The sequence below is a fragment of the Marmota flaviventris genome, chromosome 1 (genome assembly GCF_047511675.1).
Source record: "Marmota flaviventris isolate mMarFla1 chromosome 1, mMarFla1.hap1, whole genome shotgun sequence".
In the NCBI taxonomy this organism is placed as follows: domain Eukaryota; kingdom Metazoa; phylum Chordata; class Mammalia; order Rodentia; family Sciuridae; genus Marmota; species Marmota flaviventris.
The window spans coordinates 177,626,237-177,646,744 of record NC_092498.1 but is presented as its reverse complement, the minus strand read 5'-3'; the positions used below and the strand labels follow the sequence as shown (position 1 = coordinate 177,646,744).

General features: G+C 42.9%; 1 protein-coding gene across 4 annotated transcripts in view; it reads right to left on the bottom strand.

The window, feature by feature from the left end:
- Galnt15 (polypeptide N-acetylgalactosaminyltransferase 15) overlaps positions 1-20,508 on the bottom strand; it is a 42,074-nt gene that overhangs the window by 9,133 nt on the left and 12,433 nt on the right. For 2 of the 4 annotated variants that reach the window (XM_071619355.1, XM_027923177.3), the window contains exons 2-6: positions 18,362-18,528; positions 15,434-15,638; positions 9,990-10,157; positions 8,249-8,366; positions 6,690-6,887 (exon numbers count right to left, since the gene is read on the bottom strand). In XM_071619355.1, coding sequence (XP_071475456.1) covers positions 6,690-6,887; positions 8,249-8,366; positions 9,990-10,157; positions 15,434-15,638; positions 18,362-18,528 — 856 coding nt within the window. Of the gene's footprint in view, positions 1-6,689; positions 6,888-8,025; positions 8,060-8,248; positions 8,367-9,989; positions 10,158-15,433; positions 15,639-18,361; positions 18,529-20,508 lie in introns of those variants that run through there. The other 2 variants (XM_071619356.1, XM_071619357.1) reach the window with 2 other exon arrangements.

The window sequence follows — 20,508 nt, the reverse complement described above, 5'->3', positions numbered from 1 at the left end:
TTCAGCTCCCTGCTTTCCTGTGACAATATCACCCCCTTCCCACAACTTCCCAACCCTTAAGTCTATAAAGATCATAATGTCTATGACTTTTCTGTGGAAACCGGTGAACTAGTTGGGTTTTGCACCTGTGTTGGCATGGTGCAGAACCATGGGCCTCCAGGAGGCAGAAACTGGCCCAGAGACAACTGAGATGACATCAGTTGGGAAACTGTGGGATGAAGGATGAGGCGAGGCAAGTTTATTTTTCTTCCCTTGTTGGTCCACAATTTCCTCCATTAATGAATCATTTGTTAGGGCTATACTATTCCCACTCCTTGAGATTCTCCTTTATAATACAATTGTATTAGGATAGATATCTGGTCAAATCCTTCACACTAGCATAAATTAATGTTTTTGGCTATATTGATAAAATACAAAGAATACCATCCAGGAGTTTAGTTCTAAGTCCTGGATATTTTTACAGAAAAGAGAAACTCTAAGGAGAGGTTGGAATGGCCAAAGTTCAAAGAGAGAAAGACAAACAGCCATCATCATTCTTCCTTGTCAGGGGAAGAGGAAGAGCATTATCCTCATCCAAGTTCTACCTTGATGGCCCCTCATCTGACGATAAGACACAGGACCATCAGGCTGTGTGAAGTGAGCTTGGTTTGATTCTGCTTTTTTCCTTGTTAGTTCTCAGATAGAAATGTTGGGAAGAATAAGCGTCTGCCATACTGACATCCTCTTGACATATTTCTCAAAGTGTGATTCTCTAAGCACCTACATCAAGGAATGCCCAGGAGCCTGTTAAAAATATTGATTCCTTTCTCTAATTACTAGAGATGTTGAACATTTTTTTCATATGTTTGTTGATCGATTGTAAGGTTTCATCTCATGCCAGTCAGAATGGCAGTTATCAAGAATACAAACAACAATAAGTGTTGGCAAGGATGTGGGGAAAATGGCACACTCATACATTGCTGGTGGGACTGCAAATTGGTGCAACCAATCTGGAAAGCAGTAAGGAGATTCCTTAGAAAACTTGGAATGGAACCACCATTTGACCCAGCTATCCCACTCCTATGTCTATACCCAAAGGACTTAACAGCGCATTACAGTGATGCAGCCATTTCAATGTTTATAGCTGCACAATTCATAATAGCTGAACTGTGGAAGCAACCTAGATGCCCTTCAATAGATGAATGAATAAAGAAACTGTGGTATTGGAATATTATTCAGCCTGAAAAGAGAATAAAATTATGGTATTTGCAGGTAAATGGATGAAGTCGGAAATTATCATACTAAGTGAAGTAAGCCAATCCCAAAAAGCCAAAGGCCAAATGTTCTCTCTGAAAAGTAGATGCTGATCCATAATGGGAGTGGGGGATGGGGAGAATGGAGGAACTTTGATTGGGCCAAGGGGAGGAAGGAAACGGGAAGGAGTATGGGGGAAAGATGGTGGAATGAGACATTACATCATTACCATAGGTATGTGAATGACTGCACATGTGGTGCGACTCTACATTGTGTACAACCAGAGAAATGAAAAGTTGTGCACCAATTTGTGTACAACGAATTGAAAAGCTTTCTGCTGTCATATATGACTGATTAGAAGTAATAAAAAGTAAATTTAAAAAAAAATGTAGATTTCTACCATATTGAGACGGGCACAAAAAGACAGAGCAGGTAGGTCTTAAGTAAGAGCTGGTTCTAAAGGAGGAAACAAAATGCTAATATCTCTAGGACACTTGCCCCTCCTCTCCTGCCAAAGCTACCTGCCTCCAGAGTATTATTCCTCCCTGCAAGGAGTTGTAGGGGTAGTTGATGAAATACCTCCTGAGAGGCTCCTTTCCTGCCCATTTGGGCAGACACTGGAGAGGAACCCCTGGAAGGCTTTTTTCCCATCATTTGGTCACTAAGATAAGGGGAGCAGGAGGGTATGAGAACCACGGAACTATAAAATGTATAAAAGGGGCAGGACAGTCCCATTTCCTCAGACACCCAGCTTTGGGCCCCCTTATCTTCAGAGAAGTCTCTCTCTGTTCTATCCTTTAAATAAAACTTGCTTTCTACTCTTACCTCGGCATTTCTTCTGTATTCAATATTCAGCATCTGGGGAAATGGAACTCAGCCCTGATTGAGTCTCATCACCAGCATTTCCACTCATTGCTCTTAAAATCAGCATACTATAGAGATATATGTATACTGATGGTTACAGCAGTGCAATTCACAAGTTAGGGAACCAAGCTAGGTGTCCATCAACAGATGAATGGATAGAGAAAATGTGATGTATATACATAATGGAGTTTCTCTCAGTCATTAAGAATAAAATTATGTCATTTGCTGGCAAATAGATAAAAACTCTATGTGAAATAAGCCAGACTTAGAAAATCAAAGGTCAACTGTTTTCTCTTATACGCAGAAGCGAGAGAGAGAGAGAGAGAGAGAGAGAGAACTCAATAAAAAGGAATCTCATAATAGTAGAAGGGAGAAAGGTAGAATGGAGGAAAGGGATTGAGGGATAAGAAGGAGGGAAGGGAAAGGAGAAGTACTGGGGAATGAAATTGGGCAAATTATGCCATGTGCATATACAAATACATCACAACAAACTCCACTTTTATGTATGATTATAATGCACCAATAAAAAAGAATGGAAGGGAGACCAGTAGAATCAAGGAAGGAAATCAGGGGGAGGGAAAGGGGGAAGGAAAGGAGAAGTATTGGGGGAATGAAATTGATCCAATTATGTGCATGTATGAATATGTCACAATGAATCCCACTATTATATGTAATTTTAATGGACCAATAAAACATAATAATATAAATAACAAATATTTAAGATATCTATAAGGTTAAATTGCAATATGGTATGCTTTTATTTTCTTGAATTAATTTATTGGGTATCTGTGTCTATTTTTTTTATCCAGACATAATTGATATACCATAAAATTCTCCATTTTAAAGTAGAAAAATGGATCTTTTGTAGACAGAAAAAAAAGTACATTCCTAGACCCTACTTCAGAGACTGTGATTCAGTTAGTTGGACTGGGAATCTTGAAATCTATATTTTAGACCTTTCTCCTGGGCAGTCTTCTCCACAGTTTGAGAACAACTTCTCTAAGTATGGGAACTTTTGTTTATTCAGCATATTTACCCATCATTAAACCTAAGAGATCTTTTACTTTTTTCTTTAAGGAAGTATATATATGTATATATAGTTTCTTGGCATTTTTGGTGTTTATTTGAGATCTGTCCAGTCCTTCTCACGAGTGGACTTTGTCATCAAAGTAGAAATATTCCTTCATGCAAGTTTTGCCTTCACTTTTCTAGGTGAAGAGACAAATTGGCAAGTCTGCTCAACCCATATGTGACCTCAAACACAGGGGTAAGCCAGCACTGCTTTGCCTCCTGTATAACTATACTTGAGAGAGGAGAAAGCCTCACTACTGGGGACAGTGGAGGCCCTGGCTGTCTTTTGAGTGCCCAGGATTTCTATATCTCAAAATCCATGTGACACTTTGGGAGGGCTAGAAATCTCTAGAGCAAAATTAATTTTTTTAGCTATTTAAATTTAAAGCAAGGAAATGCTATCAAACACTTTCAAAGAGGAGGGCTGTCACTGAAATCTTGAAATCCAACTAAGTGGTAGGACATTTCTAAAACAGAGAGAGAGAGAGAGAGAGAGAGAGAGAGAGAGAAAATCCCTGCCAAAGTTCTACTCGCTGACCAGTAGGGGCTCCATTCTCCTTGTAAAAGTCATCAGATGAACAAAGAGGGACTTTGTGGATCAGAAAATGAATGCCCAAGTGGATAAAAGAAGAAAAGAGTAATTCACCCTTAGACTTTATGAAAGTAAACCTAGCATTTAGATGGTACTTTACATTTTCCAGAGCACATTTCATTTTATCTTCATAACGGTTCTTGTGCCTCCGAGGTTAAGTGATTTTCCCAGGATCACTAGCTTCTAAAAGGTGAGGGCCAAAGTTTGGCTTCAATTTAGCAAATTTTTTTTTTGACCATCCATTCGTTCTATCTATGAATATTCATGGAGCACCTACTATGCACTTGGGATTGAACTAAGTAATGGGAATTTCAGCAGTAAGTAGGATAAAATCAGTCCTTACCTTTGCTGAGTTTGTGAGTCTGTGAACATTTATTGAGCACCTTCTATATACCAAATACATCCCTGCCTCCCCACAAATTCAGACAGAACCAGAGGAAAGATGCTTTATGGGACTCCAGCTGTTCCCAGAAGTGGGTGGTGCCTATGTTTGAGGATTAGTGTTTCCAGATGTTAGGCAGCTAAAATAAAAGGAACCGCTACAAGGTGGGACAAGTTCTAGTTCTGTTACCCTTCTACTTTTAGCTCTAGTTTTGCATCTCTCCCTATTTTTCTTTAGCAATTTACTCTCCCAAGGGGCCTCAGATTTCTATTTTGTAGAATGAAGAACTTGGCTGAACACAAACAAGTACTTAAAAAAAAAATCACCAACTAGATTAAATTTTCTCAAAAGCAGACCAGTCAGGCTAGCATCATGTCAACTCCCAATTTCTGTAATTGCCTGGAGCCAAGTGCATATTTACAAGCACTTCTAATTGCATCAACAGTCGTGGGAAGAAGGTTGAAGGTCTGTAAATAATTTCCATGCTGTTGCATTGGACTGGCTACAGCCAACATACCACGTTCTGCTGTGCCTGCCTAGCAGAAGGTTCATCCAGTGCCCTAGAAACTACGCTATATTTAACACTTTTTAAAGAATTCTTTATCAATGAAGTCTGTGTCAACATTAATTAGGTGTCCTCTGAAAGCAAAGGGCAAATACTAACATCCCAGGAAAGAAAAAGAAAAGCTTTGAATAAAAGAAAGCTAAGAGATTAAAAGCCAGAGCAGCTCTGTAGACTTCTGTAGAACTCTGTAAAATGCTACCTGCACCCCATTGCCAACTGGATAGAGCCTAAACCCTCATCCTAATCCTCAGGGGCCAGAATCATCCCCTACCCCTCCTCCTCTGGATGTCTGAGTTGAAGCCTCCCCTGAGATGTTCCTCATAGGCCTGTCCAATGTGTCTCTCATCTTTGTGGACACTGTCCCCACTATGGAAGCTCCTGCCTCCACCAGGAATCTGACAGTGTTGGGCATGATTCAGTGTCCCCTGAAGGACTCACACAGAGCCTGGCACCGGGCAGGTACTCACTTAACCTTTGTTAATGATTAGTAGCCATGACAATAATGATGGTAGTAAAAACACATGCAGGATTTCCCTGGTGCCTTGCACTCTTCTAAGGGCTTTGGATATATTAATTGAGGAAATTATCCCAACAACATAAGGAAGATTTAGCAAGTGAGGAAGCAGAAACAGTAAGTGACTAAGTCACGTTCAGGATCAAACAACTAAAAAAATTAATATTTAAACCTAAACCATCATGTTCTCGCAGTGCCTGGGCATAACTGTCAGACTCCTAGAGAGGTGTTTGGAGTCGACTATTTCCAACAGACAGAGAAAGAGGATGGAAGAAGAACAAAGATACTAGCAAAGAAATATGTGAGGTTCTTGTGAGAATTTTTCGTTCATTTCAGGTCCCTTCTTGGAGTAACTAAGGAGACTGCCAACTGTAGCGTCGCTCTGTGTCACTCTGTGCAAAAACGTCACTAACTCATGGGGATGAAAAGGGGGCTCTGACCTGTCTAGACTTTGGCACGGAACTGAGACTTTGTGTACCATGAGCACTTCCTCATACCCAGGGATTCACACATGCCAAGCAAGCACCTGACCACTGAGTCCCATCCCTAGCCCAGCACTTCCCAGGTAAAGAAACAAACAACCTTGAGGTCCAAGGAGCACCAACATCCCAGCCTTGGAGCTGTTCTGCTGTGGGAAAGCAGGTTGACCCAGGTTTGGCAGGAACAGAGCTTGGAGGACCAGGGAAGAAGGGCAGGCATAGGGCTCTTCCATGGGGCATCCCTGTCAGAGTTTCCCCTGCCACCCAGGGAAAGGCCTATTCAGTGGCGGGAAGGATGTCTCTGCACTTAAGGGTCTCTGCCTTCATCTTTAGTTTGAGATCCGCATATTCAGCTGACACCCAGCATTGCTGGCTGGTGAGGGGCTTGTGGGAGCTGTTTCAGGTTCATTGTGAGTCCTGGGAATCTCACCTTTGGAGCCCCCCATCCCAGTATGGCTCACATGAAGTAGCATTTATGTGACACTCCATAAAATTTACCAGTTGGAAATGTACTATGTGGATATTTAATTAAATGCTTCAATTTTCTTTTTTTTTTTTTCGGCTTTTTTGGGACTCTTTATTTTCATGCTTATATTTGTTTCCTGTCTTGGATAATTCCATAACCTTGAGCACTTTGCTCAGGATGGAAAGGCCCTTGGAGGCATGTCTCATCATTTATCTGTGTCCAATCTCTCCTCTTGCCCCTTGGTAAAGAGTTGCATCCCTCAGAGGTCATCTCATAGATATCAGAGAGCTCTAGGCCAAGATCATCTGTAATGTCCCCTGGAGATGCTTGGAGAGACAAAGGACAGGCCCACCAGGTAGAGAAGCCACTTGGGAGGGGGCAACTCAGGGAAGCTGGAGCCAAAAGTTTCTATTTTTCCTTCCAGGCAAGAGGGAGGGGGCCCTCCTGGCCCAGCCTCCAGCAGATGGCCCTGCACTGGGCACAGAACTGCCCACCCCCACCCTCAACCTGGCTCTCTCCTTACCTTCCTCAAAACAAAAGCCTCTGGGCTGTGCCTGTAGAAGGTTTCTTTGAATGACCCCAGCCAGATCTCAGCAAGGCGGACTTTGTTCCGGAGGATGGCCTCCTGGTCAAGGGAGGAGGAGTGGGTATCCTGATTTCGGTAGATGTGCCCCACTCTAGAGCAGGGAAGGATTTCAACAGAGCCACCACAGAGCCAGGCCTGCCATGAAGGGAGAAAGTAAATGACTCTAGCTTCCACTTCCAAGAATGGTGAGGAGGAAGGGACTCTGTTGTTGAGGGGCTAGTGAGTTGCACAGAAATCATGAGCACAAGATGGTCAATATCATCAAGATACTCAGGGTGGAATTTCCAGATCTGGGAATCTGGGCAGGAGAGTGTCAATGTGGGAAGAATGGGGACAGTTTTCCCAGAATGGAATGGAGGGGTGAGAAGCCACACTCATGCAGCTACCTGAACATGCCACCCTTGAAACAAATGTGCAGATTCAGCACCTGGGAAAGAGGCAACCAGGTGTATTAGCACCACACTTCTGAGAGGATGCTTTCAGGGTAAAAGATGCTTCTAATTGTCAGAGAATTTCTGAAAGTATTTGCAGGCAAATGCACTGGATCGTGTGTGGTAGATGTGAAAATGAGTCTTCCTTAAATCGTCTTCATTATTTCCAGAAGTTTCCCCCTGCCCCTCAATGCTCCCTCCCACTTTCAAATTCCTGAAGTTCATTTGACAGAAAGTCTTTCATTCCACTCTTGGGGATAAAGGTTAAAATGAAAACTGTGGTATGATAGGAAACATATTAATTGGAACATACCCAGGTGGGGGTTACCAAACTGGGTGCCCCGGGGTGACTCAGAGACCTCTAAGGGCATCTGGGATATTTTTAATTTTTAAGAGAAACAGATACATAATGTCTGTTGAACATTTTGCAAACTGCAAGCTCAAGTAATCATACTCATTATCATATCTTTGTGCTTTTGATGATGAATGTCCTTGCTGGGTTGGGTTTTTTGAGGTTGTCAGGATGAAAAAGCAAGTATTGTGGTAAAATTAATGCGGGCAGAAAATGATGGGTGTCTGATCTGATTCCAAGGTTTGAGAAGTTAAGCAGTACCCAGCAGGGACTAAGTTGTTAGGACAAATACTAATTCGTTTGGACCAAACTACTCAATACACAGAATGGGTTGGTAGAGTTGGTATTTGTTTAGCCTATGGGTTCTGAAAAAAAAATTGAGCTGAAAAAAAAAAAAAAACTGAGATGCCAAGTGTGCTATGAACAGAGAATACACAAGAGTCTCTGTAATCTTTCACTAAGATGTAAATGACTGATGGTATGCCCTTACCTGACAGCAGGTTTTGAAAGTCAAGTTCAGGAGGCTGAGAATAAAATCAAGGTAGGGACCAAGAGAGAAGGGAGAGAAATGGGAAGTTTGACACACTTTATTGTCATGAATTTATACTTTGGCCACAGCCTCATCCCTGAATTTCTTATGGCTGCCTTTAAGCTGTAACCATACACAGGGTTCCAGAGACCCCAACTGTGTCCTCCCTTGGCACAGGACATACCTTGAAGGACATTTCAAGGTTTTCGCCACCCCGCAGTGACATGAGAGAATCATAGGCTCCAGTGTTTTGGAAGTAATGTCTGTCCATGGCCACCACCTCTCCAGATACCACAGGGCTCCTGCAGAGAAGATGGGCAAGAGAGGACGATTCAGAACCGGAGCACAGCAGGCAAAACCGGGGCCTTCCCAGGCGGGGAGTTCCAGTGGCCAAGAGGGCCGACTCTGGGTTCAAATGGACCTCAGTGTTTTTAATTTCAAGACTGGAGCAAAACAACAATGTCAGAAATCCAAACATTTTATGGGAGGAGAACAAAGATTGTTAGAATACTGTGAATCAGTATTGTAATGATTTCTGGATATGGTGTCCAACTCTGCTAGTCACTATTTGCCCATCTTGGATGAGGTATTGAACCTCTCTGAGCTGAGTTTCCTCGCCTCTAATTGGGATAAAACAGTGTTTCATAATTGGGCTTTGTGGGGGTTTGGAAAACAAGTGATGTCAACGGCATAGCACTGTGGAGGCCACATTTTACATGCTCACTAAATTTTGGTGTCATAAAGCCCCTCTTCCTTCTCTGAAACCTATGGGTCAGTGTGTTTTTAATTAAGAAATTTTTGGACTTTAAAAAGTATATACTGGGCCTGGGGTTGTGGCTCAGTGGTAGAGGGCTTGCCTAGCACATGTGGGGCACTGGGTTTGATCCTCAGCACCACATAAAAAATAAATAAATAAAATAAAGTTATTGGGTCCATCTACAACTAAAAAAATTTTTAAAAAATCATCACAGTTAAAAAGAAGTCATATGCTACTTGTAAGCTCTGGTTTGACTCTTTAGTCAAACATACCAATATTACTTCAGTGAAACATTCAAATATTCACAGTAAGTGGGATAAATCAGGCCTGTGTCAACCCCTCCATCAGTCCAGGGCAGCTTTTTCTGCTTTGTGAATTAGGAAAAATATGCTTGATTTTCAGAGCTCTTTGGGTTTCAGTTTTGAATAATGGACTATAAACTTGTACTTACAACACAGTACAGCATAGTAGTGAAACATGGGGTCTCAGGAGCCTGGCTGTCCAGGTTTTAACTTTTGGATCTACCTCTTATTAATTTTATGACATTGAGCAATTTATTTAATCTGCATGTACCCCAGACACTGTAAAGGAGAGACAACCACCAGCCTACCCCTCCATGCCCTTTCAGAACTCATGATCAGAATCTGTGAGCTTAATTAAATGGCTATTGTCTTACACCACGGTTTTGAGGTGTCTTGTTAAACAGAGAAGATATCTAGGACATCTACTTAAATAGGTGTCCAAAAATCAAATATGTGAAAAATGACCCATAAAACTGGATGTATTTTGAGATTTATGATGTTTTAATATTCACCTTGCTAAATCCTTCATTTATGCTGAACAAGTATTTGAGGCCAAGGAATTTCCAATGCTACCTGGTGAAAGAGCTGGGTCAAGCTCTTCCTCTTCCACTTTTCCAACATCCATCAAAGCCCTGTGGAAGAGCTTCACTGGACTCTATCAATACAACAATGAGAGTAACACTTACCTCTGAGTGCCCAGAGCTTTCTAAATGCTTTTTATATATCAACTCATTTGGTTTTCACAACAATCTTATAAAGTAATACTATTATTATTCTCAATTCACTAATAAGGAAACTGAGGCATAGATTACCTTGTAAGGAAAGTATGGAACCAGGGAAGGACAGGTTGTGCCACGGGGCCTCACCTGATGGGGCTGATGGGGAACTGGAGGGCCTTCCTCTCATTCTCTGGCAAAGGCTCCCAGTGGAAATCCAGCTTCCAGTCCAAGACCCCACGCTGAAGCTCCTTGGACGGATAATATTGGAAAGTCTTCCAGTCAATCACATCTATGACTGGGGATACCACACGGCTCCTGGAAAGAATCGAGGGATCAGACAAAGGATGCAAACCATTCACTTCCGGGGATGGAAACCAAATCTATACATGTGCTGTTCAATATGGCAGCAACCAGCCACTAGGGCCTATTGGGCACCTCAAATGTAGTTTGCCCAAACTAAGATGTGGTATAAAATTAAAATACACACTCTGATGTAGAACTTAGTATGGAAAAGGGATATAAGAAAGCCTCAATAAATTTTATATTGATTACATGTTGAAATAATATTTTGGATATATTGGGGTTACTAAAATATATTCTTAAAATTAATTTCATATGCTGATTTTTATTTTGTAATGTGACTGTTAATTTTTTAAAAATTACACATATGGCTCATGTTCTATTTCTGTTACATAGCATTGTTCTGAAAATCATGTTTTTCCATAATAAATGGGGGCCCATTTTGTTAAAGAGTATACCCGCTCCTGTTTTTCTTTTAAAATCTCTTTTAACAGCATCGGGAGACAGAGGAAATGTGTCCTAGGCTCAGCTCTGCCACTAATGAGCTGAGTTGTATGATCTTAAAATAGCTATTACACCCCTCTAGCCTTGGTTTCCTCACTTGTAAAGTGAGAGGTTGAGCTACCTCCCATAAAGATCTTTCTCAGCATAATATTCCAAGAATGTGATTCTTTTTTGAGAATCAGGAAAAAGTATAGACCCCTCCTGAGAAAATTGCTTTATATGCACACATGCAAACGATCACACACAATGTCAGAGGTTCATGGACTCAGTCTAGTTCTTGTTTCTTCCTGTATCCTAAAACTTCCTTGGCTTGAGGAATCAGGATCGTCAAGACTGGGAGGTATCCTTGGTGTTAATGTTTACAATTTATGAGCACATGATATCTATAAACAAAGCAAAATATTGAGTCCAGATTTATTTGTTCATTTTCTGCTGCTGTTGGGGGCTGTATTTTATCCCCCATTTTTTTTTTTTGCACTAATGTTGATAAGTTTTCAGAGAGAGAGAGAGAGAGAGAGAGATAGGTGGAAAACTGGCACAGGTTGAAATTTAACTTTTTAACTAAACAAGCCATCACCTGGGTGCACCAGAAGCTGCTCTTTACCTATTCAATATCTCAATTATATTTTATTCTGGCTCCTAATAATTATGTTTCATATCTGTGCTGTGGAATGGATCTGGTCTGAACTCAGGAGAGGCTGAAGACACCACTTCAGGAAAAGTGAGCTTCCTGGAAGGAGATATGCCATCCAATTGCATTTGTCCATCGATTTCCATTTCTGCTTTGTCCATCTTGAAGACAGCCAGGGTGGGAGAAGCCCACACCATATAGACAGGACCAATTATCTGGATCCAATCCCAGGATCCAATTATCTGTTTTACTCTGTCTCCTTAAGTGACTGATGTTGGTGTGGGGCATTATGGTATTCATGTTTAGAGAAAAGATCTAGTAGGTTTTTCTTCCCTTTTTACATTGTTCCACTGAAAAACAAGGGAATTCAATCCTTATAAGTCTTCATTATTTTGGGGTGTCCTGCATTGATCTAAGAAAACCATGAATCAAGAATGAAGTAGAAAGGAAAGAGGGTACCAGACTTCCTCCCCAGTCTTCACTTACTATGGGGATAAATTGGACGGAGGGGATGGATTTGGCTATTTGCAAAGCATTCTGTGGAATTTCAGAATCAAGACCCAAGGCAGCTATGAAGCTGAATTCTGAAGAATTGCATCAGATTTGTACTACATTCATCCATCCAAACAGGACAAAAAAGGAAATGACACTAACACAATCGATTTATCCTAGACTTTCAGGATGTACACTCAACAAAGGTGGACATGATTGTTTTCCTCCACATTTTTTATTGGTGCATTATAATTGTACATAATGGTGGAATTTGTTGTTACATATTTATACATGCACACAATTTAACAATATAGTTTGGTCAATATCCCTCCCTAGCAGGTATGTTCTTTTATCAGTAAGTGAGAACTCAGCAACTCATACTATTTTTACTTTGCATTTGTATAAGCTCAGAGTCATGCAAATCTCACTTCCAATAACTATATTAGACCTGATTCCAAATACCTTCCTTTCTGAATTCCCCTTTTCTCCTGTAGTTTGAGTGGGGACATGGAGATGAATCATGAGCCTCCTCAAGTACATGTAGGATGGAGATGGAGAACAGAATGTCAACAAATGAAGGGAGAGATGTTTTCTGTTTTTATTCCCATAGATCACGGTGGCTGATCAATCAGGGCTGAATTAGTAACTAATTCATAAGACTAGTGATTCAAAAAGGGTGATCAGTTTGAAACAAAAAATCCCCACTGTCTTATATTAAGCTCTTTTTTTTTTTTTTTTTTTGGCACCTACAGGTATATATGTTGTCCTCAGAATTCACTGAATGAAAACTAAGAAAGCAACCCCTTTTGACTTGGAGGAGATTGTGTTAGTGTCACTCCGTCATCTTTGGACTTGTGAATTTTTAAATTATCATATTAACACGTGTTAATTGTAAAAATGGATGGAATTCACTGTGATCTTGCCATACATGTATATGCCATGCATTAATCACATCTGATAACCCTACTACTTTCCACAGTCCCTTTCCTGTCCCCACCCCAGCACTCTTCCCAGTCTCTAAAAGTCCTTCTTAATCCCAGGCAGGTGCAAGGCAGAGCCTCTGGGAAAACTTTCCAAATTCCAGGAGGTCAAGTGTTTGGGTTTCAAAAGACAAACAGAGGCATTTAAACGGTCAACAAAAACTAGCTAACTGAAATATGTGAGGATAACTAATAATACCCTGCTGCCCAGAGATTCCAAAGTAACTGCATTTCAACATTCCCAGTCAATGCTTTCCCAAGAATAAAGAATAGTCCTAGTTTATCTTATCTCTCTTTACTTTTCCTGGGCCTGGATGTCCCTCTAGGTCCGCCATTTTGAAAGTTCACACATAATCTTGTTTTTTGTGGAAAGGTCTTTATACTGAGATGAGGCAGCCTCTAAATTCTTTTCCCACAGTTCTTGCTGCTCAGGGACTGGTACCCCAGCACTTCCAGGGTCAGATCAGGGAATTTGTCATGCCAAGGGGTGTGAACGGAATTGGGGGCTGGGGAATTTCTTTGGTGGCTGCTCCCTCTGAGGGGTGGGGTTATCTTGATGCCTTTCTGCTCCTTCACAGGCACCTAGACACACTTTCCCACATTCCTACACAAGCACACACAGGGGATTTCTGACTGCTCCCTCTTTTAACCACTTGAAGAGTAGAGAGGTGGGAGGAGCTCTGTTCCAGCCCCACCTTGTTTCTCCCCACCAAGCAGGATTAGCCTTGCTGAGTAATGGTGACTTAAGGACTTGATATCTCTTAGGGCACAGTCCAATATTTAAATGGGAGACAATTTAGCCAATGTCTTGAAATGACATTGTCATTTGGTTCCTACTGAAGACTGCCTCCTTCTCCTTAGAAACCTTCATTTTTTTAGCAGTATGACTTCTACTCCTTGGCTTGGGCCAATGGAGATGCCCGTCAGACAATTGGAAGCTGGAAATGACAGATGTTCTTCATTTTCATGATTGTTACTGTATATAGAAACTGACCATCTGTCAGCACCTTCCAGGATTGCCCTAAAGCCAGCTGCTCACAGAGAGACTTTGTGTAGGGTTGCTATGAATAGTTATGGGGGTTGTGCAGGGCTCAACCCTAAAGAACATCTCTAATATTATATATACTATAAATTTGCATATTTATTTGACAATTTTCTGGCAGTTTGCATTTTAATATCTTATTCTAACAAAATCAGTATATTATGACAAATTTTCTGAGGGATGGGAATAAAGGGTGAGGAAGAAGAAAAAAATCTAAAGAAATAATTCAAAGTTGCATGTGGCTAGTGGTGGACCTGCTCCAGGTACAGAGGTAGGGAATCAAGATTGGTAACCAGGCTGTTATGACTCTGAAGTAACTGGTGTGTGGCTTATCACACTGCTCACTCTTAAAGACTTTTCCTCATTTTTAGACACTAGGTCCTCCTCATCTAGAAACCGAAAGTCTCTTGACATGAGTCTCAGATGCAGCTAGGTCCCCTTTTCTGTCTCTAAGCAGCTACATTTGGTGGCCTCTGTGGCTTTGCTTTCCATGTAATGAGCTGCCTTGGGAAGCCCACAAGGGCTGTGTGGTCACATCACTGGGGGAGAAATGCAAGCCCAGAGGACATAAATGACAACTCAGATTCTAGATAGGTAGCTTTTCTTTGAGGCCCTCACGCCTGAGGCTTATGAGCTGGACCCTGGGAAGCAGAGTTGACAGGAAGCCATGAAGGAGGTGTGGGGTGGATGAAAAGAGTCATACCACACAGAAGAGAGAGGACATGAGGGAGAAGGAAAGGCAGGAATGTAGCAGAGTCAGAGGCTGGGTGTGTACAACAGTGTGACAGTGTGACACCAGTGTGACAGCAAACACAAGGGACTCACATCCGTGTTTAATTTGTGTCCCACAGCTGGGATACAGAGTGGGGATGGCCCAATATTTCTCCCCAATTCTTAAAAAGAAATCAGACACCTGTAATCCCAGCAACTCGGGAGGTTGAGGCAGGAGGATCACAGGTTCAACTTAGTGAGACCCTGTCTCAAAATAAAGGGCTGAGGGTGTAACTCAGGGATAAAATACACCTGGATTCAATCCTCAGTACCCCCCCCCAATGTAAAAAGATATAAAGAAATCATACACAGTGAGAAGAACACTGGGCCTAGAGTCAGGAAACCTAAGAAGCTGTCTGTCCTCTGGGTGCCCTTGCACATCCTGTCACCCCCCTGAGCCTCCATTTGTCCTCTACAGGACACAGAAGCAAAAATGCCTGCCTGAGCCACCACATGGGGGGAAGATTGTAAAAATGACATACATATGAAGTCATACATAGGTCTAGACATAACACAAGACTTAATGTTCATCTCTGGGTTCCTAAGGTTCGTAAAGGAAGCACAAGAGACAGCCCAGCTGCTAGTGGCTGTGACCCTGGGGGTGTGGTCACCATCCCTGCAACTCAGGTGTTTTCAATAGTGGGGATCATGAGATGGGACAAGATGGTCTCCAAGGTCCCTCTGAGAGCCATCTGTCTGTGAGACCAGGATGGGAATTAGGGATTAGGAAATGGGACAGCATTAGAGTCTGCCTCCAGTAATACACAGTCACTGTGATTTGGGGATAGTCTTCTACAAAGAACAGTGGCTGAGTCTGTGGGCTATTTCTCCCAGACCCACCTCTCACACTGCAGACCCTCGTGGGTGTTACCTGTCATCAGCTATTCTGCTGAGCAGGGGCTCCAGCCAGCCTGGGTGGCACTCGCAGTGGGCATCCATGAAGACCAGCACGTCCCCTGTGGCCCTGGTGGCTCCCAACATCCGGGCCCTGATGGCACCCAGTCTCTTATTGCTCCTGAGCAACTTCACACCCTCCAGCTTGGCCACATATTCACTGAGAGCAGACTTGAGTTGTCCTGGAATCAACAAGGTTCTGGTCATTGGGGTCACAGATGCAATAGTCAATGGGACTGTGATGACCATCACTTGGGTCACTGTCAGTGGCTGTCTCTTAGAAGCCATCGTGAGCAAAAAGGTCCTGAAACTCAACTGCATTGTTATAAGGTGGTTGTTGCTAAGATGCAAGAGGCTTCCTTAGTTTGGAAGGGGTCACAATTCTATCCACCAAAAGCCGAGGCTTGGTGTACAAAACCAGGAGAGGAGAGAACTTGCTATTGTTCTCTCATCCCCTAAAACATCCACTGAAACAAGCACATGTCGGTGAATCCTGTCTCCAGTTCTGCTCCCAGGGACCCAATCTAAGATAATGGTCAAGGCAGGTAAAGACAGGGCTCATTGAATCAGCATCTGAGAGATCACTGGGGTGCTAGCTGAGGTGGTCTCACTGTAGGGATACTGTGGTAGAACAGAATGGGAACTTTAGCAGTTTAAGAGCTGGCAGGAGTGGCTTTGCATGCTGACAAACAGCAACTCTGCTTACAGACATTTAACCGTGGAGGCTTGCAGTGGCTAACAGGTACCTTACAGATAGAGAAAACAAAGCAACAGGACAGAACAATCCCCCTTTAGGCTTAGTGCAATAAAGGTCCCTAAGCTTTATGAGCTAAGAGTCTCCAGACTGTTGACAAACTTGTATCGTATAAGGAATGTAGAATGCACTTCCAATAGAATTGCACCAATGCCCTTGCCTTGATGTACCCCAAACGTCCCTTCTTAGTCTTATTTAGGAGAGAATCTATCGAGAGCTCCAGAATAGATTAAGGAAGACTGAAGAGGCAGTTTGAAATTCTCAGAGTCTTAGAGGCAGGTGAGAAGATCACCTGGGGTAAAGCGCTCAGAGGGAGCTAGTAAAACCTGACCTGTTCCTCTCAGAGAATAGCAATGAAGTCCATTTGCAGGAAGTCTATCATGGGCTGGGCATCCCATGCACTTTCTGGTTTAATGATTCAATGTGGAAATTATTATCCCTGATGAATAATCTGAAGCTTGTCTAGATGACTCTATTGCCCAGCTGTGACTATAATTTGGGGTGACTTCAGGAAGCCTGCAGCAGCTTTGTGTCCTGGCTCTCCTCAGGTGTAAAGCAGGGTTGGTGAACTCAGGGTGGCTGTAAGGATTAGATGAGAACAGTGAATGTGGTGGGTATGGTCTGCACTCTGGGTCTCAGCAGGCACACAGGTCACAGGGGAGCAAGCTGGGGGTAAAGGGAGCCAGTGCCACCCCTGGTTGCAGGAAAAGCCTTGCTCCTCAGTGTTGGCAAGGAACATGGGGCCACTGAACAGAGAGCCAGCCTAGTGGTGAGGGGCAGAGGGAGAGTTGGTGTGCAGGTAGCAAACCTTAATGGCTGAGCATGGGATCCAGATGCCTTCTAGGTGTACTGGTCAGCACTGCAGATGTTGGAAGCAGCCACTTCCCGAACACCAGCTCCTCTACTTCCCACCCTCCTGGAGGACCCAGCCCAGATGAGGGTTGGAAGACCCACTGAGCACTTTGACCAGCAGGTCCAGCCCAGTCCAGTACCTACTTATCAGTCCTGCCCAACACCCAGCCAGATATAGCTCAGGAACCCATGCACTCCCAAAACCTCTGGCTAGTTTGACTTTCTGCCATGGTCAGGTTGGAAAAAGATCCTACCACAAGGACCTTAGAAAGAAGAGGCCCTCGTCATTCTTTCCTGTCCTCTATCACTGCCTTTAGAAACCTGCTTCTCAGGGCTGGGAATGTGGCTCAGTGGCAGAATTTCTGTCTGGCATGTACAAGATCCCAGGTTTGATCCCCAACACCAGATAAAACAAAACAACCATGTTTTTTAAACCTCAGAAAATGCTTAGCTTCCCTTCAATAGCCTCATCTTTCTACAAAGCTAAATGGGGCCTGTGGAGGTCATTTAGGTAATTCAGAAATGTAGGAACCAAAAACCAAAGCAGTAGTTCTCAAAGAGTGGTCCATGGACCAACAGCAACACTGACTAGAAATAGGAATTCCTGGGCCCAAGCTCAGACCCAGAAACTCTGGCCCTGTCAGGGCTGCCAGGTGACTCGGACCCAGTCTAAGTTGGAGAACTGCCAACCTCAAGGTCAGATGGGGGCTTCTCTGTGTCCATCTTCTTTTCAGGTATATCCACTAGTGTTTCCTGTCATGATGGGGAAGCATTTGAGCAGATTTTTTTTTTTAGCAGATTCAGCTCTGGCCAGTTGTTGCCTTTGGCCCCAACCTCCTTGTCTGGACAGTAGGTAAGTTGGTCTCAACAAGGTGAGTTGTAGAGCTCTTTATCCAAGTTCTAGGTTACAGTGAGCCCTCAAAAAATGGTCACCCTCTTGTGACTCTCCAGCATTTTTTGGACTGTGTTGAGGCTGGGGCCTGAGAGAGAGACCGCAGTGGGATCAGACTGCAGTGACCCTCCCCAGGACCCTTCCAGAACTTTCCACTTGCTTGGCTTCTTCCCCTTTTCTGTCTGGCTTTCCCCACTCCCTTACTGGTTTTCCCTAGGGGCTCATTATTAATAAGTTCCTTGCACATGAATTCTCACCTGGAGCTCTGCATCTGGCGAACTTGCCTAAAATGGTTTCCAAACCCCACTCTTTTGCAGGTTTCTTTTTTTAAAAAATAGTTTAAGACTCACAAGAATTTGCAGGGGTCCAGGCCCACCCCAGCGAGCCTGGAGGAAACCCATAGCTACCTTGTTGACTGAGGTCATCCACGAGAATGACCTCTTTCAGGAAAGCCCTGGGTGCTGTGTCAAGGATGCTGTGCACGGTCCTCAGGAGGGTGGACCAGGCTTCGTCATGGAAACAGAGGATGACACTGGCTGTGGGCAGGCTCTCCTCAGGGCGCTGCTGCAGACACCTGCAGGGAAGAGCCAGGGAGATGTCAGGAAAAGGCTGCCCTCATCCTTGAGCTCACTCTGTGGACTTGCCCTTGTCACATGGCTCCACCCAATCCTAGCTCTCCTTGGAGTTTCTTAAAATTTCTATGGAAAGAGACTCCAACATACTTACAGTGGTGCCATCTACTAGCTCCCAGCTCTCAGATCCCAAGAGCTCCTTTTACTATATTTAACCCACACCCCTCTCATTGTACTTGAGGGGTGTTGTCACCATTCTCGGCAGATGACTGTCTTCATCTGTACTACAGGAATGAATGACATTACCAACCTCAGAGAACTGTCACAAGGCTAAGTAGGATGATGTGCATTATGGTGTCCTATGAACACTAATTGACATTCATTCAAGGACAGAAACACTATTTTCTTCTTCTTCTTTTTTTAAATTCCACAACCTAGCACAACAGCTGGGACACAATAAACGTTACCTCATTATTATTATTATTGAAGAGGGGACAAAATTTAACATTTGTGGATTGACTACATGTGACACGCTATTTGGTCATTTGCACGTATTACTACATTCACCACCACCCCCGCCCCCGCAAATAAGTCTGTGGGCTATGCTATCTCATGCTCATTTTACAGGCGAGACTCAGAGAGGAGACAAGAATCCTTAAGTTCACATCATTGGCAGGTGGTAGAGCAGGATAGTCTATTTTCAGAGCTCTTATGTGCTTTTTGCTTTCCTGATGGGTGGTGGGTACCCAGGGTGCACACTGCTGCCCATCCAGGGGCTGGCTGAGCTTCCTTCCCTTCTGTCCAGAAGAGTTGGCTGCTTGCCACTTGCTTTCTGTCTGTGGAGAGTCTGAGTGGGCCCAACGTGAAATGAGCTGTAATAACAACCTTATATCTGGAGCTCACATTTATTCACAAAAGGTGCCTTCCTAAAATGTGTTTCTGAAGTGCTTCTTTCTGGGTTGTAGCTGCTAAAAACTATGTCCTTCCTCACAGGGACACTGGAATCTGGGCTATCTCAAGACCCTAAACCTTCAATACCTAAAGGCCTCTGTGAAGGCAGAACTATGGGCAAGCATGGCAACCAGACTGAGTCTGGTCCTGCCTGAGGGACATGCATCTGAAACAGGGTCCACTGTGCTACTCATCCGCTGAGCATTCCTGGTACCAACCACAATAGGGCTGAAAACTCTCAACACACAGACAACTCTCCAAACAAAGTCCTGCCTGCAGAGAGGGGTCAATTGGTTCTAGGTAAGGGCATTCAGGTAACAGAAAACGGAATTCCTAGATGATTAAAAAAAAACACACATACATCTCATATGCTAACTAAGTGTTTTTGTTTGTTTATGAATTTTTATGCTATTTCTTTCCATAAATGTTTTGAAGCTTTTTAAGGGCTAAGGTATTTCTAGAACGAATTTGAAATTGGCTTCTGAGATTTTTGTATCCAAAGTGAAATGGGAGAGTATGACACAGCAGAATCCTCACTCAGAGAAGTCACATTCTAGGTGTTTTTAGGGAAAGCAACACTCTTTCAAGTAATTTTTTTCTTTCAATTTATAACATCTGATTTTGAAACAGTTTAAGACTCACAAGAAGTTGCAAGAGTCATGCAGAATTCTCATGTTCCCTTCAACCAATGTCTCCAAATGATATCTTCCATAACCATTCAATTGATCAACTGTTCAATTGTTCAATACTATTAACTCAAATATGGAATATTTAGATTTTATCAAATTCTAAAAATGTTTTTTATTAGTGAATTATCATTATACATAATATTGGGGTTCATTGTGACAAGTTCATACATATGTGGAAAATAATTTGCTCCATTTCAGTCCCCAGTACTCCCCCCACCCCACCCCCATTCCTCTTAAAGGTGAAATTCATTGTGTGGTATATTCATATGTGTACATGGCATAATTTGGCCAATTTCATTCATTAAAGAAATTCCTATGTACTGTAGAAAGATTTCCCTAAAT